The sequence below is a fragment of the Python bivittatus genome, unplaced genomic scaffold, assembly GCF_059951505.1.
Source record: "Python bivittatus isolate LINGU-HERP-01145 unplaced genomic scaffold, Pbiv_v1 ctg000810_np1212, whole genome shotgun sequence".
In the NCBI taxonomy this organism is placed as follows: domain Eukaryota; kingdom Metazoa; phylum Chordata; class Lepidosauria; order Squamata; family Pythonidae; genus Python; species Python bivittatus.
The window spans coordinates 2,981,414-3,007,754 of NW_028277111.1; the positions used below are offsets into that span (position 1 = coordinate 2,981,414).

Consider the following 26,341-nt stretch of genomic DNA (forward strand, 5'->3'; position numbering starts at 1 on the left):
GTGGGATTCCTGCCTGGAGCTTGGCTTGGGAGCTCAGCTGGAGCGCTCAAAACAAGCCAGCCTAAGAGCAGAGCTTGGAGCTCGGCTGGGACCTGGGCAGAACCAGGAATGAGCAGCCCCACTGAGGCAGCCCCTCATCCCAACCCGTGCAAGAACTTCTGGAGGGAGGCAAAGGCTGTATGCCGCTGTATAGACTTTTGTTCCGACGGAATATTAAAGGACTGAATATTAAAGACATATTTCCAGGGCAACAGCAACTTGCAGGTTCGGGAAGGATGGAGTTAACCCAAAGCAATGGCCTGTTGTTGAGGAAGTTGTGTGCTGCAATAAAGCACCGTGTGCAGAATTGCTGCGCTGTGGTGTGTCCAGTTTTTGCAAAGTAAAGAACACTCACGTGCCACCCCCCCCAAGATGCCCAATCCCTGCAAGGGGGGGTTTCCGACCGAACTTTCACTTCCCTTTTCCAGCCTGTCAGGCGGTGCCTGGACGTCTGCCTAGCAACCACTGACAACACGGGAAAGCTTTTTTTTTTGCTTGTTCTGAATTCCTGCGTTGTTGACCACCCACCATGCCTCACGCTTTGCCCGCAACTGAAGGGGAGCGGAGCGCGGGTGGAGGTTTGCAGACAGGATGGCTCTGCGCTGTCTGCCCCTGTTGCTTCTGGTGCTGGTGGCGGTCGCTCTTCCGGAGAGCTGCTTCAGTGAGTCCTCCGGGGGCGTTGGGGGTTCCCGACGGAACTTTCGCTTCCCTTTTCCAGCCTGTCAGGCGGTGCCTGGACGTCTGCCTAGCAACCACAGACGACACGGGAATGCTTTTTTTCTTCTATTGGTTAAGCCTGGCCAATTGCCGGCTCGCTCTGGATTGTTGCGGTGTCGCTCACCCGCTGCGCCTCCTTCTTTGCCCGCGACTGAAAGGGGGGGGGGAGCGCAGGTGGAGGTTTGCGGACAGGATGGCTCTGCGCTCTGCGCCCCTGTTGCTTCCGGTGTTGGTGGCGGTCGCCCTTCCGGAGAGCTGCTTCGGTGAGTCCCTCTGGGGGGTCGGGGGTTCCAGGCCCTTTTTCTGCTGGTGGGAATTCAGGAAATCTCTCTCTCTCTCTCTCTCCTCCCCTCCAAAAGATGATCCCCAGAAAGAGAACCCTGATTTGGTCCTCTCTCTAGTCCGCTCCCCCTCCAGCTCTTGCTACTGTCAGAACAGGCCCCAAAGCGTGGGTGGGGCTCTGCTGCCGCTCTTCCCCCCCCCCCCCAGGAGAGCCACTCCGGGAACAGGTCAGGGCCCCCCCTCCAGCTGCCAGCCGAGTCTCCCTGGGCGCCCCCGGGCGCCTCCTTCCCGTCCCTGCAAGCGGAGGGGGTCGGGGGGCAGCGCTCGCCCACCCGTGGGCAGGTCCGTTCCGCAGAGCTCCCGGCTGCCCCCGCACGGCCCCTCCGCTCGGCCGCCTCGCCTGCCTCTGGCGGCGGCTGGGCTGCTCCTTCGGGCTTCGGGCGCTGGGAGGACCAGCCCGTTTCTCGGATCCCCGGAGCTTTTTTTTGGATAGTCAGGGATTTGCCTCTTGAGATGCTCCTTCTTCCATCCCAGAACCTCTCAATGTGGGACAGCTTACATATTATTACTTAATTCAGCTTGCAGAATTAAAAATATTAAAAAGTCATTTAAATACTGAGAAACTCCAATCACGTGGACTTTTTTGTCTTAATCTGCCTGAATTTCACTGGGCCAAATGGCCAACACTGTGCTTTGCTTAAATTCTTTCCTGCAACGGAAGAGGAGAGCTGTGTTAGTCCACGTGTGGTCACAAAAAATCCGAGGGCATCTGAGGGAGGGAGCTCCAGATTCAATAAACTTTGTTCCTGGGAAAAGGACTGCCACATTCCTCCTAATTTCTTGCAGTGCCTTCTTAGGCTCCAGATTTCCGCAGAAGGACAAAAGGTGTCTCTCCTGTATGGTGGGCTTTGAATCAGGGCCAGGATGCCAGAATTGGGAGGGGGGGACGACAGAGTCTCTACTACTGTAGGTCACCCCCCATTCCAGAAAAAAAAGGCAAGATCTCCCTCAGATTGAACTCAACTCCCGTGACTTCAAGGATCAAGGACTTACCCGTGTTGCTTTTTAGTAACAACAGAGAAGTGATTTTCTGTTGCCATCTTGTGGGATGTTTTTGTGAGTTTCTAGCCTCGCCTTCAGCCCCTGAGATTTCCCAAGACCGTGGCTCCGTAGCGCTATATCCAGAGCCTTGGCACAATTGCATCTTGTGCCCCATTTCTGGAAAATGAAGTTTTGCTTGCAGTCCTGCCCGCTCTTGTCACCTCGCAGCTGACTACTGCAATTTGCTCTGCTTGGGGCTGTCCTTGAAGACCGGTTGGAAGCATCAGCCGGTTCAGCAGGCAGCAGCCTGGATAGTTTTGGGTGCACCAGGGTTTGCTTGCGTAACACCATTAGTGTGGGAGCTGCTGAAGCCTTCTCAGACCCCCCAGAACAGCCGGTCCCCAGATATTGGGGCCACCCCCAAGGGAGGTATCTGGGACACCTAAAGATCTCACTGCCCAAATGGTGCCATGTCAGGCCCCTCCTGCTGTTAGGCTAGATTATTCCACTTTATTCAGACCCTTCAGAATGGAGCGGCAAATAAACAAAGTCATGAAGAAATGAATAAAAATGAATAAATCATTGCTTTGCTATCTTGCCAACAGGTATAGGGTTTTTTTCCCCCTTTTTAATTTAAAAAAAGCTGACAAGGCATCTTGTTGGACTTTAAAGGTGTGACTGGTATTTGGCAAAGTGTTCTGGGGATGATGTCATGAAAACAGCCTAGATCATTTAAAAGGAAGGATATTTGGGTGCCTGAGGGGAAAATGTGGTTTTCTAAGAAAGCAAACGCTCCATTTGCAGAGATAAAATCTCCTCTTCTTTCGCCCCTTTTCACGAGCTGGCCGAGGGAGAGCAAACCCGGGTCTGCTGGCCAAGCTGCCGTGTCACTCCAGCTGTGCCTCAGCGCCAGGCCGGTCCCGCTTGTTGGCCGATTGATTCAACCCCAGGTCTCTTCAGCTGGACTATGGATGCCCCACCTGGGGAGGGCCGGACTTTCCTTGGGGGGATTCCCTGCCTGTGGACCTCCCTACAGCCGCAGAGTTTCACTGGGCCCCGTCTTCACCGGCGTCCAGGACCCCTTGGCCCCTCTCCTGGTTCCAGGCAGCCCTGGGCCCCTCTGCCGAGTGAGTTTAACTTACTTGTTAGTGGTTTTCTGCGTGTTCAGAACCTCCCAGAACAAGTTGCTGAAAACTCCAGATGTGGTCTTGCTGTTCCACATTGTGGCATTTTGGACTTCATCATGGTTCTCCCAGTTGTCCAACAACTGTGAGGAAAATATATCTTTGGGTGAAAGAAGCAAGTTTTTAGAAGCCTCAGATGAATGGGCTGGCCTTAATCAAATTGAAACATAAAGGAATGTGCAGTGCCCTTGAAACGTGTCAGAAGTTGGATTCAAAATCTTCAAGCTGCGACCGGAGACGACAGCAGGGCACCCTTCGGGGTGAGTGTTGTGGTGAGCCTGATCCCATGTCCCTTTCCCGCTGCCATGTAAGGGCACCGTTTAGGTGTGTGTGTGAGGCAAGAGTCTGTGTCTAAAAGTCTATTTTGGCTAGGGAGGTTTGTCAGTGCATGGCCATGCCAAACTCTCAGCCGCCCCTGGCCTTCCTGCCAGCTTAACTGTGATGACCGGGAGTGTCCAGAAAGCAAGGGGGAATTTGGTCTGGGCAGAGAAATTGTGTTCCTCTTGTGTCGAGGAGGGGCTGACCCCGAGACTCTTGAAGGGCATTATTTTAATACACAATTTTATACTTTACATATATTTCACATAATGTATGAAATAGTGCATTCTATCTTATAAAAGGTTAACTTGCTTTTGCCTTCTAAAGAGCACAGTGTTTCTTTCCCCCACCTTATCTCTGTGTTGAATGCCTGATTGTCTTTGAATGAATAAACAATTAGCTTGGTAAAAGTTGCAAAGAGAGAGGCCCTGAATTCTACAAGAGATACGGGCGTGCTAACGTGTGCTATTCCGTTGGTAACAGGAGAAGAGAGTTGAGCTCACTTTCTTCTTCTGGGATCCACCCTTTTTTCCCCCTTAGACCATCCCTGCATTTCCTTGTATGGGTATGAGGGGATGTACTTTCTGATTAAAAGTTTGATACATTTGTGAATGCCTATAAATTTCTGATGCTTGTTTTGAAAGGGTGTGGCTTCAGTCAACATTCAATTATCGAGGTGTTGATTGGGTTCACCCAGCTGTGTCTTGATCAAAATACATCTGTTTATTTTAAAAGAAGTCTTGTCTCAAGTTTTTTATTTTATTTGGCTCTTTAAAAACTTGGCTAATAAAAGGTGCCTTACACTCTGCTCAAGCTCCCTTTTCCTGCTGTTTTCTTTGAATGAAGTTGCCTTAAGCTGCTAATAGACAAGGAGGGGAGGGTCTCCCATGAACCCTCGGTGGGGTCCCTCTCCAGGACATGCTGCCTAATAAACACTGCAGTGAAGCCTTGATTATTCTGCATTTGTGTCCTGCATTTTGATTCCACACTGCAACTGTCTATCCTACCCCCCCCCCTTTGGAAAACTGGAATTCTCTTTCTTTTATTCTCCGTCCCACCCCTTTTTTTCTTTCGTTAGCATTTTTTCAGTTTGAGTGGCCTCTGTAAATTTTAATATCTCCAAGGAAGTTGGAAAACGTTTGGAGGTCTCCACTGACTGCTGTGAATTTCCACCACCCCTCTTTGGTTTATTCATTTGTTTATTTGATTTGTGAAGGCTGCCCAACTCCAAAAAGACTCTGGGTGACTTACCGCATATCCAATATATTATGTCTGAAAAATACAGCTAAAACAACATGACAGCCTGGGCTTCCCAAAACCAGAAATATTTTGCTTCTGATGTTCGTCTAATTCTTTTTCATGTCTCCTCACTGGTGTTTTTAAATTGTAACTTGCATTGGTGTTCATAACAGTTTTTATGACTTGCTCTTGACTAAAGCAAGATAAGATTTCTTTAATGATGATGATGATGATGATAAAAATGTAGATTGGAAAGCAACAGCCTGATGCAACTTTGGGAGAAACTGGATTAGTGAGTTTTACTTCTGTTGTGAAATAGTTCTAGTATTAAAGTTGTGTGGCTCAAACCATTTTGAACATAAATATGAAAAGAATTTATAACTATGAAATTGTAACATGTAGGAGTCAAATTGTGCAAAGGGGAAGCTCCCCTCCCCCATCATTGGAAGGGTTCCCCCTTCTGGCTTGGGCTCAGCATGTTTGCGTCCAGGGTTGGAGATCTGGGGCCAATGCTGGCTTCTGGGTCTGAGTTGGCAGTGAGTAGTCAGGAAAAGGGTCCTTTTCCTGTGGGGAGTTCTGTCAGATAATTATAAGAGACAGGCTGTTTTGAAAACAACCCCAGATCCCTTGTTTTTCAGTAGAAGAGGTACTTGAGAAGGGCTATGATCAGGCAACGTTGCTTACCAAGCAGTGCCTTATGGGCATGGAGCACGAAACCCATCTAGGCCAAGCCTCTAAAAGGCCAGTGGATCAGCGCATAAGCGCCTCCAGAGATCTGCCTCTCGCCTTACCCCGTTGGTTTATTCGGGGCACAGAAGAGCTCTCAGCCTGGCCAAGTGGGGGGCTCTTCTTTCGGGGGGCTCAAGGGGAGGGACAGAAAAGGCCCCTCCCCAGAAGGACTGCACCCCTGTGGGAGGGGAGGGGGAAACAACTCGCTTGTGAATATTACAGCCGCATGCAAAGCCCCTTTACCTCACCGTGGCTAGCAGACGTCCCAAGAGTTTCTACGCATCTCTCCTGCTGTCTGATGGGAGCTCTGCTGTCACGCAGAACGTTGCCCGGTTTTTCTCCTCAGCTGGTTTAGTATATTTCAGAAAGGATAATTTTATAGTAGTTTTAGATTTGTCCATACTTTATTTATTTCTGCTAAGGTTTGGTTTGCCTATTATATATCTTTTTTAAAAATATTTTTATTAAAGTTTACATACATACATACATACATACATATATACATACATACATACATACACACACACACACACATACATACCTAATACAGAACTAAAAAACCTACAAAGGAAAGGAAAAGAAAAGAAACAAGGGAGGGAGGGAGGGAGGGAAATATAAAAGAAGACTTCCCCCTCCCTCCGAACAGTAATTTAACACCTTCTCTAATATTACTAAAAAAAAAAAAAACCCTCTTCATCCACTTTCTCATCCGTAAGCAATAACCAAATTATAAAAAATATTCAACAATCAATCTAACCAGCAAAAGCATTAAGAGTGCCAGCAATAATAAACTCTATATTTCAAGCTTAAACAATAGGTCTATTTTACATTTTAGTTTCTAAGTTTTTTCTGAGAAGTGAAGCCTACAATTGTGTGAGAAAGAAAGTACACCTGTTTGAGTTCTATGGTTTTACGTATCAGGACATAATAAAAATCATCTGGTCCTTAGCAGTTCTCCAAAGTAGATAAATTCAACCTCAGATGAACAACAACACATGACATATTACACCATGTCATCATTTATTTTACAAAAAGAAAGCCAAAATGGAGAAGCCATGTGTGAAAAACTAAGTACACCCTTACTGCCTGATTGCCTTCCAAGAGAGCGCACCATTCCCCCACCCCATTTCCTTTAGAAGCAATTAGCCAGATGCCTGACTGAACAAGTAAGCTATAAATTAGATTCGTACTGGGCAGGCAGAGACACCAAATTCCAAAGAAGTTAGGTATTTCCTTGATAACCAGAAGAAAAAGTTAAACTTAGATTCACCTCTTTAGGCCCACCTTTACTTTTCCCTGGGTCATCCCCAAATTCCCTTGTATGGATATGAGGGGATGTACTATCTGAATACATCTGAATATGCCTATAAAATCTTTGTTGCTTGCTTTGCAAGGTGTGGTTCTGGGCAACACTCCTGCCACGGTGTTGGCTTGAGCCATCCAGAAGGTTTCCTTGGCCAATAAAACCTCTGTTAATTAAAAGCCTCATCTCAAGTCTTCTTATTTGGCTTTATTGAAACTTGGGAAATAAAAGGTGCCATACATTTTTGGCGAGCCAGCCAGGAGTCCCGAAGGCAGGGATTCCTTGGGGAGACTGCTTTTAGCCCCTCTCTAAATTGCCTTCACTACAGCGGACGGAGGAAATCGACAGGGACCTTTAACAACGTCAAGTGCGCGCCTGGAAAGTTTTCCAGTGACCTTGTGCTGGGCACCGTCGGCTGAACCTGAATGCTCAAAATTGAGGCTTTTTCTTTTATATCTGTTGTATAAAGTGGATTTGGGGAAACTGGAAAAGGGTGAGTATGTTTTTATTAGGTGGGGAGAGCTGCCTTGAGAGTGCGTGAGTGAGACGTGGGAAATTCCACTAGGGGCTTGCCTACAAAGTGAGTGCAGTATGTGTGCTTGTTGGAATATATTGTCCTAGAGGAGGATTTTGTATTAGATGAACCCACCGTTTCATGGAGAAGGATTTCACATTAGGGAGGGTACACTGGCCAGACCCTGAGCTGATTAAAGGAAAAATCGGCCCGAGAAATCCCTAGAAATTCCGAGCTGAACCCCTGCATCGAGGGAAAGGCGGACAGGGAGAAAATAAAGAGCCCGAGAAATTCTCCAGGTGAAGTTCACAGAAATCCCGAGTTGAAGGAAAAACCCGAGAAATCCTCTTGGTGCCAGAACCCAAGCCGAGGGAAAGGCTTAGGAGAAAAAAGAAAAGAAAAACAAAAGAAAAAGAAAAAGAAAAAGAAAAAGAAAAGAAAAAGTGGCAAGATTTTGTGTTCTTTTATTTTGCTATCAATCTTCTTATCATCAGAAGAAAAATGCCAAGTGCTTAAAGCAGCTACTGACGCTTACACAGCTGCAAAAGAAACTTGGATGCACAGGCTGGCCGCCCACTGGGTGCCTGGCCAGCCGCCCAGGATGTCCTGGTGCCCAGTTATGAGGCTAACCCCAATACCCCAGATAGAGCACTTGTTTTGGAAAGGGTTAGAACTGCTTTCCTTCAGAGAGTGCGATTGGGTGTGCTAAAGACAGTGAATTTTCATTGTGTCCATCAAATTGTTCAGGAATCTAAAGAATCCCCTATGGAATTCCTGACACGCCTTAAAGATGGCCACCGCCGCTTCACTGATCTTGACCCAGAAGCCCCTGCCAATGAAGTTATGATCAAAGCTGCTTTTGTTGGCCAAAGTGCTCCAGATATTAGGAAAAAGCTCCAGAAGTTACCTGCCCCATCAACCCAAAATTTTGAAACTCCTATCTAGATGGCTTTCACTGTTTATTCTCAGAGAGAGCTCGAAGAAAAAGAAAAAAGATGAAAAGAAAGAAGATAAGAGAATGCATAAACAAGCATCTCTTCTTGCACTGGCCATTTGCCCACAAAGCAAAGGGAGGCAGGAATCCTCCCCCTCAGAGGCTCATATAGAAGGATCAGTGTGCAAAATGTGAGCAAATTGGCCACTGGAGAAATGAATGTTTGTGGAATGCCAAGCCTGATGCCCAACCTTCAAGGGCCATCAGAGGCTGAAAAAGATCAACACTGCAAGACCAAAAACCACAGAGAGGCAGACCTCAAAACTCCCAGCAGAGGTCTGGACCCCTTTTTCTTTTTTAAGTGCTCAAGCCTCTGAATTTTACCCTGAGAACAATTCATATTGTTCAGTCCTCTCCAGAGGACTTTTGTTTTCCCCGATCCTCTGGCTGAGTTAAATGCCAACCCTATCATTTTCTCATTGATACGGGTGCAACTTATAGTGTTTTAAATGACAAAAATATTCCTTGCCTGACCATTTCCTCTGCTCCTGTAATTGGTGCAACAGGAGTTATGGAAATGGCACCAATCAGCTAACTTTTTTCAGTTGTTGCTCCCAGGGACCTCAGCTGGATCATTCTTTTTTGTTTATGCCACATTGTCCCATCAATCTTCTTGGTTGGGACCTTTTAGGAAAATTAAGAGCTACCATTTAATTCAATGATCAAGGCTTGAGTCTTCACATTCCCCCAGAACAGGCTTATTTTTGTTTTTATCCAAGCCAACTGAAGCCAGCCCACTTGATAACACCCAGATTGACCCACGGGTGTGGTATCAAGGGAAACCAGGGTTTGCTCGGTTTGACAAGCCCCACATGGCTCAGTTGTTCCCTGAGGCACAACCCATCTCAATCAAGCAATGTCCTATCAGATGGGAAGCATGCCTGGGAATTAAAATATTAATTGACCACCTTGTCTAGTGACCAAGTATGGTATACAGTTATTGAAAAACAAGGATGCATATTAGGAGTCCTTACCCAGAAATTAAGACCTGAAAAGGATTCCTATTGCTTATCTATCCAAAAGTCATGGATGCTGTGGTAAAAGGCTGCCTTCGTTCAATTGCAGCTACCGCGCTTTTAATTCAAAAGATGTCTGCACCCCCCACTCTGTTCAAACATTGCTGGAACAAAAACTTCCTGCATGGGCTACTTCAGCCCGATTGACTAAATATGCCAGCTTAATTTTGGAAAATGATTCAGTTAAACTGTTTCGCTGTGAACAGCTCAACCCAGCCACCCTCCTGCCTCAACCATTAGAGGAGGCTAGCTCATCAGAAGCCCCCCATGACTGCCATCAGGTTTTAGAGACTATTGTTGGAATTCGCCCTGACCTCCAAGTTGAACCTTTTAACTTGGCAGAATGTCAGTTTTTGGACTGATGGTTCTTCTTTTGTTGAAAATGGGGTCCGCCAGACAGGTTTGGCTGTGGTCACCACTGATGGACCTATTTTACTACGTAAGTTGCCCTTTCACTGGTCAGCCCAAGCAGCTGGACTGTTAGCTCTCATAGAAGCTTGTTATCTTGCCAACATTTTTACTGACAGCCGCTCACACACGTGCTGCTTTTTGGAAGGCCCGGGGATATGTGGAATGGAAAAGCTCTGAAAATGAAATCTCTTTTGGATCTACGCAATTAGCAATAGTTTATTGCAGAGGCCACCAGACTGATCGAGGTGAAATCTCCCAAGACAATCGTGCTGCTGATTATTGGGCAAAACAAGCTGCTTGTGGGGGTGATGTCATGCCTGCAGAACCTCACCAACTTTTGCCCCTCATTCCTATAGAGCCTGATCACCCATTTCCCCTCTCTATGATTAGAGAGATCATCTTGATCCACAAGGAAAGTGGAAGGATGGGTGGTGGATTGTTAACAATCGTGTTCAACTACCTCTTCAAATCCTGTGAAAGTGGCTTTCTCAAAGATACAGCAACAAGAAGCTGAGGCACCTTTGCCAATCAGCTGTAGCTCAATGCACTGTTTGCCCCAGAAATAACCCAAAGAGTGATAAACCTACCCCTCCAGGCCACCTCTGTACTGCTCAATACCCAGGAGAAGCCTGGCAAGTGGACTTTACTGAACTTCCCAAAAAGGGACCCAAAAATCATCTTTTAATCTTTGTGGATTTGTTCTCCAGATGGCCTGAAGCCTTCCCTGCTTCCAGCATGCAGGAAAAGTGGTTAGGGCCTAGTGGAGCACATCATTCCAAGATTTTCGGTCCCTAAAGGGTTAAATCAGATAACAGCCTGCACTTCACCTTTGAAGTCATTCAGCAAGTCCGTGGTAAATTCCTGGACATTCCTTGGTATTCACATTCTAATTACAAGCCTCAGGTTTCAGCCAGGGCTGAAGACATGAAAGGGGGCTGAAGATCGTACTTTAAAAGCTCAGCTTGCAAAGCGACTCAGTTGCCATGGCCCAAAAATACTGCCCCTTGCTTTAACACGTATCAGGGCTATGCCCAGAGGGCCACTATTGCTGTCTCCCTTCGAAATGCTTTATGGGAGACCGTTGTACCCCATGAAGTGCAAACTGCATGGACAGGTGAAGTTGGCGCACGTTCCATATTTCCCTGCAGGTCTGAGATGCCTTGCCAGTCGCTCCTGATGTACCACCCATCGCCCAGCCAGGCCAGTGGGTCAGAGTGAAGGAGCTGTTCCCATCCTGCACTGATCTGAAGTGGTCCGAGCCGAAGCAAGTCCTACTGAGCATGTCAACTGCTGTAAAAATCGAGGGCATCAAAGCTTGGATGCAGGGATCCAGGATCGAGCAGGTGAAGGAACCCCCTGACATTTGGCAAGTTTCCTCGGTTGATAGACTCAAATTAAAATTGCAGCGCTCTCTAGCTTCTCCAACAGATCTTTTCAAAGACTGATTAGGTCCACCGGTAGTGACCTAATTCAAGAACAACCAGAAGATTTGGCATCATAGATTCTATCAGCCACACGACCCCTAGACGTGCTGGCTTTGTCACAAACTAAGTTGTGAAACTGATATTGTTTTTATTGTGTTGATTGTTTGTTCTGAAATACTTTTCCTTTGTTGTTGGCTTCCTCACGCCTTTTGGGGAAGAGAATTACTATTTATTGAAGGGAAGATGTCTTAATGGCCTGGATGCCCAGGGACAGATCAAAGAGTGTTTGTTTGAAAATTTGATCATAAGCCTATTGATAATTGAAATGTTCCTCTTGGTTGACAATATTGATGCTTATATCCAAAGGTATGGAGTTTGGAAACCACCCCGCCTGCACTGACTTATAAGGTAATACGTAGAAAGGATTCAAAAAGTTTGTGTCCCGTTTATGGCTTAATAAGACATATAATCCATACTGTGATTTTGTCCCAAACTCGGCTGCAGGAAGGCAACCCCAAAATAGTAAAGGATTGTTGGATATGTTTACCTATAGCCTCAGGGGTTCACTAAGCCCTTCCTGTCCCAGCAGAATGATGGTACAAAATCAGGACTAAGTTGGTTTTCACTGGGAAAAGACCCCAGAGTGGAATTGCTCAAGCTTATTTTGATACACTTAAGTGGATGATATTGGGAATGGGACTGAAACAAGCCCCCCCCCCCCAGATGGGCCTATTGCTATTGGAGTAGAAATGTTGGATAAAACCACCAATGTGTTCAGCAACATGATCCTCATGAACTTAAAAAAGGAGTGGAAGTGGGAAGAATTGATGTGAATGTTTGTTCTATGGTGATTTCAATGGTTTGTAATCATACCCTCACGATGATGAAAGCTATGTATGCACCTACAAAACAGATCAAAAATGTGTATTTAACCAAAGGATCCAGAATAACTTTTCTGCAAGGAAAAGTGAGAGAGAACTGGTGTCTGGATAAACCTGTCTACACCCAGTTCGATCTCCTCCCTTGGTTCTTAAAGAGCAAGAAAAAAAATTGTTTTCCCTATTCCCCAAAGGTCCCAAGAGGGACAATGGGAAGACTCCTCATATTTTATAAACCTTTTATTGCCAAGAGTGGTAGTAAACAAATCAATGGAAGCCCCTGTGAGCCCACAAGAAGGGGTCCAACCATTGGTTGGAATGTATGTGACTGAGACTTTCACTGTGAGGCTCGGTAACAGTTCACAGGAAAAAGATTTTGAATCCACTTTGAGACCATGCCTGGAAGAGGGAGGAGTTTTCTTTCTCTGTGCGGACAAGGTATTCCGATGCCTGCCCCTTGACTGGGAAGGAATATGTAATTCCTGCCTCCTGATATTGGGGTTATTGTAAATAAGCAAGACCCGCTAATCCCTTTGATAGGACATATTCGGAGGAAGAGAGTCCCACTTCTTCTTCCCTTGTTAATAGCTATAGGAGTAGCCACGGGAACTGGGATTGCCGGAATAACCCACTCTGCTATCACATTTCAACAACTGTCAAAAGATTTCCAAAGTAGCCTGGATCAAATTGCGCAAGGAGTACTCGAACTCCAGAACCAACTGGATTCATTAGCAGCTGTAGTTCTCCAAGACAGACGAGGCCTGGATCTTCTCACAGCTGAGAAAGGAGGCCTCTGTCTCTTTTTGGAAGAAGAGTGCTGTTTTTATGCTAACAAATCAGGAGTAGTTCGACAGGTTGTTAAAGACCTGCAAGAAAAAGCTTCTGAAATAAGACAAAGACTTACAAATGCAGATCAATGGTTATCCTGGTTACCTGAAAGCTCCTGGATAAGACAAGTATTATTTTTGCTCTTATGTTCATTTGCTGGATTAATATTCATTCCATGTATAGTTCCTTTAGTAAGAAAATTAGTGATGTCTGCAGTAGCTGACATGGCTGTGGTGGCTTCCCCCACCACAGTTTTCAGCTAACAGACCAGCAGCAATATTGTTCCTTAAACCGATTCCCAAGGACTGTGTTCCATTGATGAAGAACTCATAGACATTAACTGCTTGTTTGCCTTTGTCCCTTTAAGCTTTTGCTGACATACTAACCATTGAAACTGTTAATGATGTATCTTGTCTAATTAACTGACTACATAAGAAGCATATTATGTTCAAAAGCAAAGGGAGGAAATGAAGGGCATTGTTTTGATACACAATTTTACACTCTCTCATAATGTGTGGGCATGCATGTGATAGTGCACTCTATCTTATTTACAAAGGATTAACTTGCTTTGTAAAGAGCACAGCGTTTCTTTCCCCCACCTTATCTCTTTGTTGAATGCCTGATTGCCTTCCAAGAGAGCGCACCATTCCCCCACCCCATTTCCTTTAGAAGCAATTAGCCAGATGCCTGACTGAACAAGTAAGCTATAAATTAGATTCCTACCAGGCAGGCAGAGACACCAAATTCCAAAGAAGTTAGGCATTTCCTTGGTAACCAGAAGAAAAAGTTAAACTTAGATTCACCTCTTTAGGCCCACCTTTACTTTTCCCTGGGTCATCCCCAAATTCCCTTGTATGGATATGAGGGGATGTACTATCTGAATACATCTGAATATGCCTATAAAATCTTTGTTGCTTGCTTTGCAAGGTGTGGTTCTGGGCAACACTCCTGCCACGATGTTGGCTTGAGCCATCCAGAAGGTTTCCTTGGCCAATAAAACCTCTGTTAATTAAAAGCCTCATCTCAAGTCTTCTTATTTGGCTTTATTGAAACTTGGGAAATAAAAGGTACCATACATCCTCTTTCCGCCCTCTGCCTCCTGTCCCTCTTCCATGTTCTCACCCTTTCCTTCCCCCTTCTTCCTCTCCCTCCAGCCCCCCAGGTCTCTTTTTCCTCCTTCTTCCTCCCCAGACCCTCAAATTGGGGCCTTCTGTGCCCCATAGCATCAGGGTCCCTCAGCTGAACCCCCCTGACTCTGCTCCTCTGGGTCCCTTCCAGGCTCCTCCTCGCACTCCCTCAAGTATTTCTGCACTGCCGTGTCAGAGCCCAGTCAGGGGTTGCCCCAGTTTGTCGCTCTGGGGTACTTGGATGATCAAGTCTTTGCTTACTACGACAGCAACAGCAGGAAGGAGGAGCCTCGAGTCTCCTGGATGGAGAAAGTGGGGAAGGAGCACCCCCAGTACTGGGACATAAACACCGGGGTAGGACGTCGCAATGAGGAGTGGTTCAGAGCGGACCTGGAGACTCTGAGGACTCGCTACAATCATAGCGAAGGTGAGTGATGGGTCTGGTGGCTCCTCCTGCCCCATATTCCCCCCCAGGAGCAGGAAGGGGAGAAAGAGGCTCCCTCTGTGAGACTAGGCTGAAGCTGCCATAACCTAAAGATGAAGCAGGCATATAAGCAGAGAGGACAAAAGCCAGGAATCTTATCTATGAGATCCCTTCAGGGAGGTAGATAAGAAGGAAGCAAGTCGTTAAGGAAAATTAAGGAAAAAACAAAGGACCTGAACCAGAAAGAGGAGGTTGGGCCTGAGCACATGGAGGCGCTCACCCCAATCCCATCAACTTGTCCTTTTGGGGATAAAAGGGGTCCCAAGGCCCGCCCACTCTGAGTCGTCTTGGTCATCTGAGTCATCCAGACTTGGCGGCTTCGTCCCTCTAGCTAGAGCCTGGCAGCCTAGTTGGGAAGGACGTGGGTAAGTGTGTGTGTGTATGAGGAAGAGCAAATATACCGTGCAACCAGTAAAGTTTTGTTGTTACTTTAAATTCACTGGGTCTCCGTGTATTACATAGAACCTCTTGTGCCTCAGTGTTCGGTTGGAAGTGATTTGTGTGTGTCCCTAATTATTTCCCGGGTGTTGACCAGGGCTGTGTGTCTGCCTGCTCCACCCGCACCTATCTGGAAGACCCAGGTAGAAAGCAAGGGGGGCTGACAAGATCCGCGTACCTCAACAGGCTGTGAGTGTGTGAGTGAGTGACCATAAGCCGAACCTGGGAGCAGCGTCTGTAACACCTCCCAGGGGAAAGGCCGCTCCCACGCTTTTTAAAAAGGTTATTTTAAAAGTATTTTTATTGCTTTAAAAAAAATAATATAATTTTAACCTTGTTCCATAACTCAGGTTCTCTGCACAGAATACACTTACTAAAAACATTTTTAAAGTAAAAAAAAGAAGAGGCCAGGGATGCCAAGTGGGGTTGGAGCTTCCTTCCCATCTGCGCGGGGGGGGGGGGGGAGAGATAAAAGGAAGAGATACCCAATTTGAACCGGTTGAAGCTGCCATGTCTTCCCAGCTGTGGTCCACCAGCGCTGGACTCCTGCACTGCCCTTTTAGTGGGGCTGCCCTTAAGGGGGGAAGCCGTTCCTCAGCACCCTTCCTTTTGCCATCTTTGCAGGCACAAGATTCACTTTACAGGAACCTTATTTAGGGGAGGGCTGTGAGCAAATGTGCAACTGTAGACTGTTTTTTGCTGAGGTAAATCTTCTCCACAAGCATAAGCCATTTCCCCTTCTTTCCTTACAAGGACCTGCTGTCCCACTTCTTCTGTCCTTCTCTTGCCCCCCCCCGCAGGAAGACACGAGAGCTTTGCTAGTTCTGCCCCTGCTCCCGGGAGGGTCTCCCCAAAGCCCTTCCAGGTCCCCTCCCGGCCTCTGAGAGACCCAGAGACCAGCCAGAGCTCCCCCTGGTGGAGGGTGGAGGACAGACATGCCTGAGTGGAGGACAGAAGAACCTCAGCAGTGCCCTGCTGGATCGGACCCCTGGCTCCTCTAGTCCAGCAGTCTGTTCCCCCAGTGGTCCACCAGCTGCACCAGGAAGCCCACTGGTCTCCCAGCAGATGGCCTTCAGAGCCAGACCCACTGCCATGACGGCTAAGAGCCATGCATCCCCTCGACTTGCATGAATTGGTCCAACCTTCTTTTGAAGCAGCCCAGCTGGTAGCCAGCACCAGTCTTCATGGTAGCGAATTCCAAAGTTGAATTATGGGTTGTGTAAAAAGTCACCCTCCTCTGTATCTTCTCTAGCTCCCTTGTATCCTTTCTGAGGTGTGGCAATCAGAACTGCAGACAATATTCCAAATGTGGTCTCACCCTTGATTTCTGTAAGGGCATTATGATATTAGCCTCTCTGTTTTCGAAGCCTTTTTTATTATCCCTGGCACACTGTTGGCCTTGTTTATCATGGATGCACATTGTGTCGACACCTTCATTGAACTGTTTCCCTTTACTCCAGGTTCTCTTTCCTCGTTTGTACCAACTAGCTCTGATCCCATTAGCTTCTATGAGGAGTTAGGATTGTTGGCCCCAGCATGTATCACATGGGCTGACCTCTACTGTTTTGATGCCCACTCCCCTAATGGGCAGACAAGCTTTGGAGCTCTTCGCGGTCCCTTAGGGTTTTTACCACTCTGAACCCTTTAGTGTCATCAGCATATTCGAGTAGTTAGGCCCGATTCAGGATCCTGGCTCGGCCTTATCCACATGTTTATTACCACCCTCAAAAACTCTAGCAGATTAGTTAGACAAGATCTTCCTTTAGTTGAGCCATTCTGGGTATCCTTGAGCAAGACCTGGGTTTCCAGATGATTGGTAATTCTATCTTTCACAGGAATTTCCACTATCTTCCCCACAACAGATGTTAAGTACACGTCTATAATGTCCTGGGTCTCCCCATGAGCTCTTCTTAAAAACTGGAGTTACGCTGGCCACCTTCCAGTCCTCAACTCTGGAGGCTCTGCAGGTTGCCTATTTTGATGAGAAAGTCCACAATCTCAGCTTCAAGCTCCTTCCTAACCCTCAGGTGGATCTCATCCAGGCCTGGTCATTTGCTGAGGCTGAGTTTGTCCATAAGGCCCAGCGCTGCTTCTCTTGTTACTGCTCTGAGGCTCAGCTCAGCTGGTTCCCCTCCTGAGAACAGAGCAAAGGCTCAGGGACTCCCCCAATTTGTCTCCTGTGAAGATGCAGGCAAAGAAGACCCAGCCAAAGGAGAGATGCAGAGGGTGGAGATGCAGAAGTTCAAGGGGGGGCCTGCAGTAGAAGCCTGGAGAGAAAAGTAGTGTGAGCCCCCTGGGGGGGCTTTGGGCCAGTCCCACCTTTTGATCCCAACCTACCTCACAGTAGGGGGAGGAGGGTGCACTCTATGTGCTGCCCTGAGCACCTGAAGGAAGGGCAGTTTTTATAAAGAAATAAACAAATAAATAACAGACAGATTCATAAATAGGATGAGACCTACAGCAGTAAAACAGAAATAATCTAGGAATAATTCTATAAGAATATCATATAAAATAGGCAGATATCAAACATTTCAACCATAAAACCCAAAACGTTTACTGATTTAAGAAATTTTTCCCTGCATTGATCATTTCCATGGCTTGTTGTCTCTCGCTGAGTCTGGGCTCCATCCGGCCATTTTTGGTCTGAAGCTCCTTCTGCAGCTGATCTCCCAGCCGAGGAAGCGGAGTCACTCCAGTCGCTCTTTCTTGAACGTGATCCTCAGCTCCCCACTTAGATCCGAATCACGGAATCATAAAACCCCCATGTGAATGTGTCAAAGGGCCCATGAAGAGGCGACATTAAAAAAGAATTAAGCTTCAAAATCCATTTAAAAGGTCAATGACACTTTGGGTGTGCAAGTCGCTCTTTGAGATGGGTGGTGACTAAATTTGAAATAAAAGTAATATTTGGCCACTTACTACTATTCCTAAAGAAAATATTTCTTTGTGGCCTTTCGTGGCTTCGTTCCCATATTACACGAAGCCATGGTTTGTTTCTAGTTAGCTCAAAGTGGGGACCAGCCCTTGTGACTTTGCACTATTTGTGAATGCAGACCATGATTTATGGTCACAGGATCCCTGCCAGCTTCTTCCCAGATCGACCGGATCCCCTTTGAGGCCACAAGGTTTTCGGTCCCTCTTTGCAGCTGCAGATTCAGGCAACTGTTTCTGCGCTGGGATCCCTTCCCTTCCCCCCAAGACTCCCCCAACAGAGGAGCGGCAGAAAGAAAGATGGCGGAGGCTCTGTCCCTCCGTTTCTTCTGCGCCTCCATATTTTCTTGGTCCCCCAGGGGATCCTCCACTGCCTTTTCTGATCCCAGGAACCTTGACATGGGGGTTGGGGGCCCCCTCTGCCCCTCGCCCCCCTTCTGGCCATTTGTCTCTGTGTTGAGCCTCCAGATGGAGGACTTTGGGCTCTGCGGATCCAAGGCCAAGATGGCGCTGCTTGTTCTGCCTTTTGCCCAGAAGGAGACTTTGGGGGAGGGAGAAGATGGAGGGAAACCGGGGAGGGTTTGAGGTGGGGGGCAGCTGGGTCTGGAGACCCTCAAGGTCCAATTTGGGGGCAGGATGAGGACCTTCATGGGGGAAAATGTATTTCTTTCATTTTCCAACCATTATTTATCCCTTTTCTCGCTGCCTCCCTCCTCCGTCAAAGTCCCTGCAGGGAGGGGGTCTCTGTCTCTACTGAGGACTCCCCAAACCATCTTCCTGTCCCTCTTTCAGGCCTCCACACCTGGCAATGGATGTACTGCTGTGAGCTCTGGGGAGACGGCAGCAAAGGAGGGTTTGAACAGTTTGGCTATGACGGGAGGACTTTCATCACCTTTGACAAGGAGACCCTCACCTGGGTGGCTCACAACCCCCAGGCTGAGATCACCAAGAGGAAATGGGACTCTATTCCAGGATTAAATCAGAGACTGAAGACCTACCTGGAGGAGGAATGCATTGAGTGGCTGAAGAAGTACCTGTCCTACGGGAAGGAGATGCTGATGAGGAAAGGTGAGCATCTGGGCCCAGGCTGAACTTTCCTCCTTTATGGCCGGACACCTTGCACACATTCGGACCTCTTTGGGTCCCTGCTCTGCAGCCTGGATGCCCGGGAGGGAATCCCCCTCCTCCCCTTCCTGCCTCTTCAGGACGCAGGAAGCCCTGCTTAGTTCCCATTGCCAGGCAGCCATTAAGTTGTGCAGGAACCGCAGCCTCTGCCCTCCCAGGCCGTAGGTGTGGCTGCCCAGAATCGAGGGCCTGGAGGGTGTCTGTGTGGGTCAGGCAGCCAAAGCACTTGGGGTGTCCCTTGCACATCCCACGAGGAGGCAACAGGGCCACTTGGGGTTCTTCAGGGAAGCCACCATTAGCCAAAACATGGCCAAGTGTGATGCGCGGCCTTGACTTCCTCCCAGCAACTGTCCTTCCCTCCCCATCCCACAGGGGGCTCCCTCCCTCCCTCCCTCCCTGCCTTGCACCCCCCACCCCCGGCTCTCCCCCTCTGGAGGTTTTGGTGTCCCTTGAAAGGGGCCTGGAGCAGCCCAAGATTTGGGGGAGCGGAAGAGGACCCCAAAAGTAGGGAGAAACCTCTGTGTTGTTCTTTTGAAAGGGAACTTAAAAGAGCAGCTCCGGTACCCTCCCCTGAAGGAAGCAGCCCAAGATCAGTCAGAGTTCAAAGCAGTCCATGAGGAATTTCCTCGGACCCTCAATTTGCTGGCAGAGATTTTTCAGACTGAGTCACTGGGAAGGACTCAAAATCAGGAGTCCTTGTGGCTGAGCGTTTTCCAGATTTGGAGCATTTCCCAAAACTCTTGGAGATTCTGCAGGTGTGGAGTATGAAATCCCTGCGTTAAAACTAAGTAGTGGGAGCCTTTCCTGCCAGTCAAATTTCTCATCCCCCTTCCGGGCTCTGGAGGGGCTCAGAGTTAATTCTGGGGGTGCCGTTTCTGCAGAGGCCCCAGTGGTGACGGTGAGCAGCAGGACGGAGGCCGACGATGGGATGGAAACTCACGTCTGCCGCGTGGATGGCTTCTACCCCAAGGAGATCGATGCCTCCTGGAGGAGGGATGGGGAGGTCTGGCCGCAGGACACCTTCCGAGGGTCTGTGGCCCCCAATGCAGATGGGACCTACCACTACTGGCTCAGCATCCGGATCGATCCCCAAGAGAGGGACCGTTATCGGTGCCACGTGGAGCATGACGGCCTGCAGGAGCCTGTGGACGTGGCCATGAAGGGTGAGAGGCTGCAGGGGGGGAAAGGCTGAGCTCTTTTTCAGGCTGGAGGATTGTGGGAGAGCAATTTGACCCCAGCTGTGTCCAGATGTAAACATCCTTGAGCTTTAATCCAGTGGTTTTTCCCATGTTTGAGGTTTGTGGACCTGCAGGGAACAGTCCGTAGAATTGGCTTCTGGTTCTTGAAAGGAAGCAGCGGAGTCCCACCCCAGTGGTTGTTCCATCCTGAGGAAATGCTCCCAGATCCTCCCTTAGCCTCTCTCCTCCCCCGTTTGCTGCCTCCAGCAGAGGAGGAGGAGTTACGCTGAGGCCAGAAACATGTTTCGTTTTTTGGGCATTCCTCCACTGCAAAAGTCAGGAGGAGTTGGGTTGCCCCTTTTCTGAATACCAAAATGTATTAAAATTTGTGAACCGCAGCTCTCTTCAGGAAATGCATAGAGTGGCTGGACTGGTGCATCAGTAGTCAGAAAAGGGGCTGCCAGCTTGATATTTTGCCATGATAGATGAACATGGTTTCCTCCTGTAAAGAACAAAACATCACTGTGTGTTGCTGCTCTAGGAAAGAGGCGCACACATTATTTTATGATCAATGATCTGCTGGGATTCCTGAGGCTCAGCCTAAAACCAGAGGAAAAAGCCTTGTGTCAAATTGGAACTCTGTGTATGCTCATACACTGACATTTTTTTACACTGGACTTCTAAAACTGCAGAATACCAGCCTTTATTGGTGATAGCATTACAATTATACAAAAAATGTTAAAATTTTATTTTTATGCTGATATCCCAGGTACAATAAAATATTCCTTTGGTTTCTTTACCAATATCAAATGACAATCGCCATGGCTGCTATTCAATGAGGGTCATGAGTTCTGTGCAAGAGAAATGTAAAGTTCTTTTATTCTCTTTTATTTGTTGTTGATCATAATGAAATAGAAAACAGATAGATCAAGTGATCTCTGAAAGATGACAGGGTGATCTGGATGCTTCATGGGATTAAATTTTTATGGTAAATCAGGCATTTTGTCTGGTAAAAGCCCCATCTGGAGGCAGCCAGGGGCCTCTTCTGCGAATTAAAGGAGGTCAGATGGCCTGACAGTTAATGGGATCCACAGCTGGCTAGAATATCTTCCTCAAGGAGTGCCCATTGATGGTTTCTCATCAGGTTGAAGATGTCAAATAGGGTGCCAGAAGAATCAGCCCTGCATCCTCTATTCTTCAAAATTCCCTTTAATGACTTGGAAGAATAGGTAATAGTTATTAAATTTACAGAGGATCTAAAACTATCTGAGTGAGCTAATATCTTCAAAGAAAAAAGTAAAATTCAGAATGAGCTGAGCGCCACAGAATGTAACGGAAGAGAGACTTGAAAGGAGGCAGTGTCCAGGAAGAATGGGAAATCTCCAATGGGATACTAAAGGCACCGTCCCATCAGTCTGAATGCTTTAATGGATCCTACAGTAAGCAGGTGGTTAGACTAGCTGACCTCTTAGGTTCCTTCCAGCTGTATCATTCTAAGTGCAAAGTTCGTCACTTGGGAAACAAAAATCAAAGGGGCAAGTATTGGGTGGGGGATACTTGGCTTGCTAAAAGGATTTTGTAATAGGAATTGATTGGAGACTGAATATCAGCCAGAAGCATGAAGTATCTTCAAAGAAGGCATTTTAGCATACACCAAATCAACGATAACTTCCAAATTCTGAGGGTAATTTTCTCACGTGTTCTGGGCAACACCCATCAATACAGACTGAGAGCAATTGGAAAAGGTTCCCAGTAGAGCAACATGGCTGATCAGGGATAGAAACCGAATCCTCTGTAGATGAAGAGAAGGAGCTGAGCATGATTAGTCCTGAGAAAAGGATGGTGGTGGTATGTGATAGCATTTGTTGAATAAGCAGAATGCTGTCACAGAGACGGAGGACAAGATCTCTTCTCCCTCATCCCTGAATGCAGAGCATGGATTTAAATTACAGAAAGGCCTTCCTGGGGTCCTCCCCCCAACCCCGGGGTGTGTGTGAGGCAAGAGGGTTCCCACATCCTGGGCTGCCTTCCTGGCAGTTAAAAGCTTCAAACGCAGAGGCTGAAACAATTTCTATCATGCCACTCCCTGGACAGATGACAGAGTGTAGAAGTGAGGATTCATCCCTTTCTTTTCCTTTGGAGGAGAGACCAATCTTACAAGAGAGGAACAAAATGAAACTCTATACTTAAAAAAAAGAGATAGGTGATATGAACTCTTTTACTTTAAATCATTAAATGCAAATATTCAAGCTTAAGAAAAAAGATAGCATACGAAGCTGCCCAATTCGACCCAGAGTCATGACACATTTGGAGCAGCCTATAAAGCAACAAAAACGTTTTTATGGTTTCACTAATTTAGTTTATATTCTTGTGTTGTTGCTTTATTTCTGTAAACTGCTGAAAGTCACAAGGCTGCAAACTGCTGCTTTTGAACTGAACAGCTAAAGATGCATGTCAGCTGCCTTCATGCTGGGCTGGTGTGAGACGAAGGCAGCGTCATGAGGACACATCCTCTAACCATGGTTAGCAAGGCGTCTTCATGCCACAATTAGAGGGACATGAAGATGAGCCCTTAGACTTTTTAATTTGGGGAATTTCCAGTCTTTTGGCTGCATTAGGTCTCTCCCCTGCTTGGAGTGATGGTTTGGGGTTCTCCTTTGATTATCTGCTCTTTCTCCCAATTCACTTCCAGAATCCAACGTGCGCCTCATCATCAGCTGCGTTGTGACTGCTCTTGTCCTGGTGATTGCTGTGATTGTTGTGATCTTGGTGTATCGCAGTAAGTGTCTTGTAACTACCTTTGCTGGGTGGTTGTGGAGGAAGGTGGGGAGATTCCTCCCAAGTCTCTCCCTTTGGGAGCTCCTTCTGGGCTGGCTTCTTCCTGGTTTTCCCAGCCCTCTTTGGGAGCATCTGAAATGTCGGCCTCTTGCTGGGACTCCAGTCTTGGCTCAGCGGAGTCTGAGATTCAGACAGTCCTGTCTTCTTCTTGGCTGGGAGGAGGCATTGCGGTTCTGCCCCTTCCAAAGGCTTTGGTCAAAGACCAGCAGAGGAGTTGTTCAATGAAAATCTTTCTCCTCTCGCAGCTGCTGCTGCTGCTTTCCCCATTTCCCTCCATCCATCTCAGAGGCAGAAGGTCTCTCTTGGAGCAAATCTGGTGGTGTCTTTGCAGTCTGAAGATCTTCCTGTGTCTGTTAATAGTAGCTGCCAGGAGAGGGTGTGACTAAACAACTGTGAAAACATCTCCTGGGGCTCTTCCTCCCACAGAGTGAGATTGGATGATCTTTTTAGCTGATTTATTTTTATCCTTACAGAGAAATGTCAGGAAGACTACAAGGCAGCATCAAGTGATTTGTCCTCTTTACATGTTAGCTCCAATTCAGAGTGGGGATCAGAGGTAGCATCAGTTGAAGGATGTCTGTGTGTTTGTGTGTGTCCAAACACAAAAGGATCTCATGAAGCTGCAGTATTGTGCTATCTTCCTATTCCTCCCAAGAACCAAGTTGGGGGAGGTGGGTCCCCTTTTCATTACAGCCAGGCTATCCCTGGGAGTGGAGACCACAAGGAGAAACATCTGGTACAAGGAAGTCTCAGGAAGGTGAGAAGACCCGGCTGGGTGGAAGATCCATCTGATGGAGAAGCTGTTCTGTTTTCCAAGCATGCGGAAAGGAAAGGCTTGGCCATAATCTGGTCAGGAAGCTCCGTAAAAGTAATGAACAAAGAAGGGATTTAAGAGAAAAGGAGCTTTGGTAGATACCAGCTAGATCTCCTCTTGTTCTGCCACCACAAAGCTCTCTAAGTATGAACTGATTGTAAAAATAAACTTTGGAGCCATCTGTATCCTCACCTCAGCTGCACCCTGTGGCTGTAGAATTGCTGGAATATTGCTTTGCGTGGATATATATAAATGTTAACAATTCTTAGCTAAAGCAATTTGGTTGAAATTCTGTAGATGTATTTGTGCATGTTTGTGTGTGTGTGCATGAGTGTTTGTGAAGGGGAGAAGGAGCTGGAGTCAGAAAGAGTGGAGTTTCTCCACCTCTTCCCATCCAGCAAAGAGACTGACCTCCCCACCTTCTTTTCTTTCTTTTCCAAGGAGTTACAAAGGATCCGACAGTTCAGGCCCAGGTAAGCCGGAGGGAGCCGCTCCTGAATGAGGAAGAGCAATTCTGCCTCCTGGCAAGACTGCTGGGGGTTGGGGGGTGAAAAGTGGGAGAGCCCCCACCCTGCCATTTTTAAAGGGCCCCCTAATGCACAGCCCATGTGTTTCCTCTGTGTCTGGTTCTGGTGAAACCAGGATTTATCAGGACAGAATGGGAACAAAGGATAGATAAATCTATTGAGATTTAACTTGATATTGTTGCCCTCTCTATGGACACTTTTTGGCATAGTGTAAATGTGGGTGGGAAAATTGTTTTTCTTCTGATTACTTAGATGGCAAGTCGTTCACAAACAATTAAATTATTTTACATGAGTATATGAACAGAAAGTATAGGATTGGAGAAGTGGTTTCTCATTAAAGGGGGGCTTAAGGGAAGTTACTGATTTTTTTGCTTGTCCCAAGGAGTTACCAAAGTCTCTTTTTTCTTTCAATTTTAATAATTTTGTTCTCTCACTTTCCTTGTTCCTCCTTTTACTCTGTACAAAATCAATTGCTTCTCTTTTCTCCCACCTCCTCTCTTTTCCTTGAGTTTTAACACAGTTACAAAATTCACTTTTCTCCCACTGGTTTGTTCCTGCAGAGGAGAAAGGGAACTTCTCTCCCTGTTGGATTTTGAGCCTCATTCATTCAGGCAGGGAAGGCAGCTCCAGAGCCTGCATGGCGGAGCCTGGGCCCCTTTGGAGGAAAGAGCCCCTCAGCTCTAGGGTGGGAAATAGGGAAACCACCCGAAATGTCATGAGCCCCAGTGGTTAGCGACTGTTCTGATTGCACAGCCTGTCTGTCCTCTGAGACGTTCATGGAGCTGAAGAGGTTTAATCGTGCAGAGAGAGATGCCTCCTCCTCAGAGAATCTGGACAAGGGAGAGACTCACTCTTTGTCTTTCTTCCCAATGTAGGGAGCGTCAAGGTCATTTAGCAGCCCCCTTGCAGGTGAGTGTCCCTGGTGGGGGCTGTATTGGGGAGGAAGGGAGGTGAGGGCTTTCAGGTCAAAGCATCTGTTGATGGTGAAGAGCCTTTGGGAAAACACTCCTCTCACTCAGCTGATCTCAAGCGCTGAAGGGTGAGGAGTTTGGGGGAGAGGCGTTGGGGCTGTGGGGAGGGGTCAGCCTCTCCCCCTCCTCCCTGGGTTCCCTCTAGTGCAGGAGGCTGGGCTGCTTCCACTTTCTCTCCTGCCTTTGGAGGAAATGGCAGGTGACCGCAGCTAGGAACTGAAGAGGCCTGACTGCTTCCTGTTGCTGAGGGAGGAAGGCAGCCTCTCCTCCTCCTCATCTCCAGGAAGGGCCCTTCCCAAAGCAGGAGGTGGGGTTGGCCATTCTGCAGGGCCCAGACTGTGGCACTTCCCAGGATCTAATTGTCTTGCATTTGCAAGGGTCAGAGATCTGCAGAGGTCAGAGTGTCCCCAGTGCAAGGGGGAGGGGAGGGAAGGGGCAGCAGGGGGACTTCCTGAATGTCCTACAGTCATTCTCTCCCCTCCTTGCGTCCATCTGGGAATCCAACCCTCCAGATGCTGAAGGAAGACCTGAACTCTCTGGAGGCCATGAAACCATTTCCACTTGGCTCTGGGAGCAAAATAATTTGGGTGGGAACTGGGTTTGTATATTTGAGAGGGGAAGGCATCTATACTTTTTATAATTTGTGAAGGAGGTTTCCCACGCCACTCCAGCAGCCATTCGCAGCCATGCCCATCCCCTCTTGTAACTCGGAAATCCCTCTCCCTCTCATCTCCTTCTCTTGAGGCTGTTGATTTTGTTCCTTCGCTTGATGATCCTCCAGCCTGGACCCTGGGCTTCCTCATTTTGGCTTCCTCTCCAACTAACCCTCCTGTTTTTTCCGCTCTCTTTGTAGCACAACTTTGGGGCTGCAGACTCCCCATGCAAGGAGAGAGGAACGAATCAACCTTCTGCTGAATTACGCTGTTCTCTTAGGAGGACCTCTTCAGGCCCTTCCAGCCGGCTGGAACTAGGATGTGTTTTGGATCTTTCA

The 26,341-nt window shown here is 47.5% G+C and overlaps 1 protein-coding gene across 4 annotated transcripts; it reads left to right on the forward strand.

Annotated features, from left to right (window-relative positions):
* On the forward strand, positions 1-26,341 carry LOC103053971 (major histocompatibility complex class I-related protein 1-like). Of its 4 annotated transcripts, XM_088129644.1 has the most exons (8): positions 1-1,019; positions 14,314-14,471; positions 18,690-18,965; positions 19,904-20,185; positions 22,893-22,979; positions 24,294-24,325; positions 25,255-25,288; positions 26,204-26,341. In XM_088129644.1, exons 1-8 carry the CDS (start codon positions 631-633, stop codon positions 26,263-26,265), a joined length of 1,320 nt encoding a protein of 439 aa, XP_087985770.1. In that variant the 5' UTR covers positions 1-630; the 3' UTR covers positions 26,266-26,341. The 4 variants fall into 4 exon arrangements, 1 of the variants encoding a protein (XP_087985770.1); XR_015793635.1 differs by having other exon boundaries at positions 22,893-24,325; positions 26,204-26,277; XR_015793636.1 differs by having other exon boundaries at positions 18,870-18,965; positions 22,893-24,325; positions 26,204-26,277.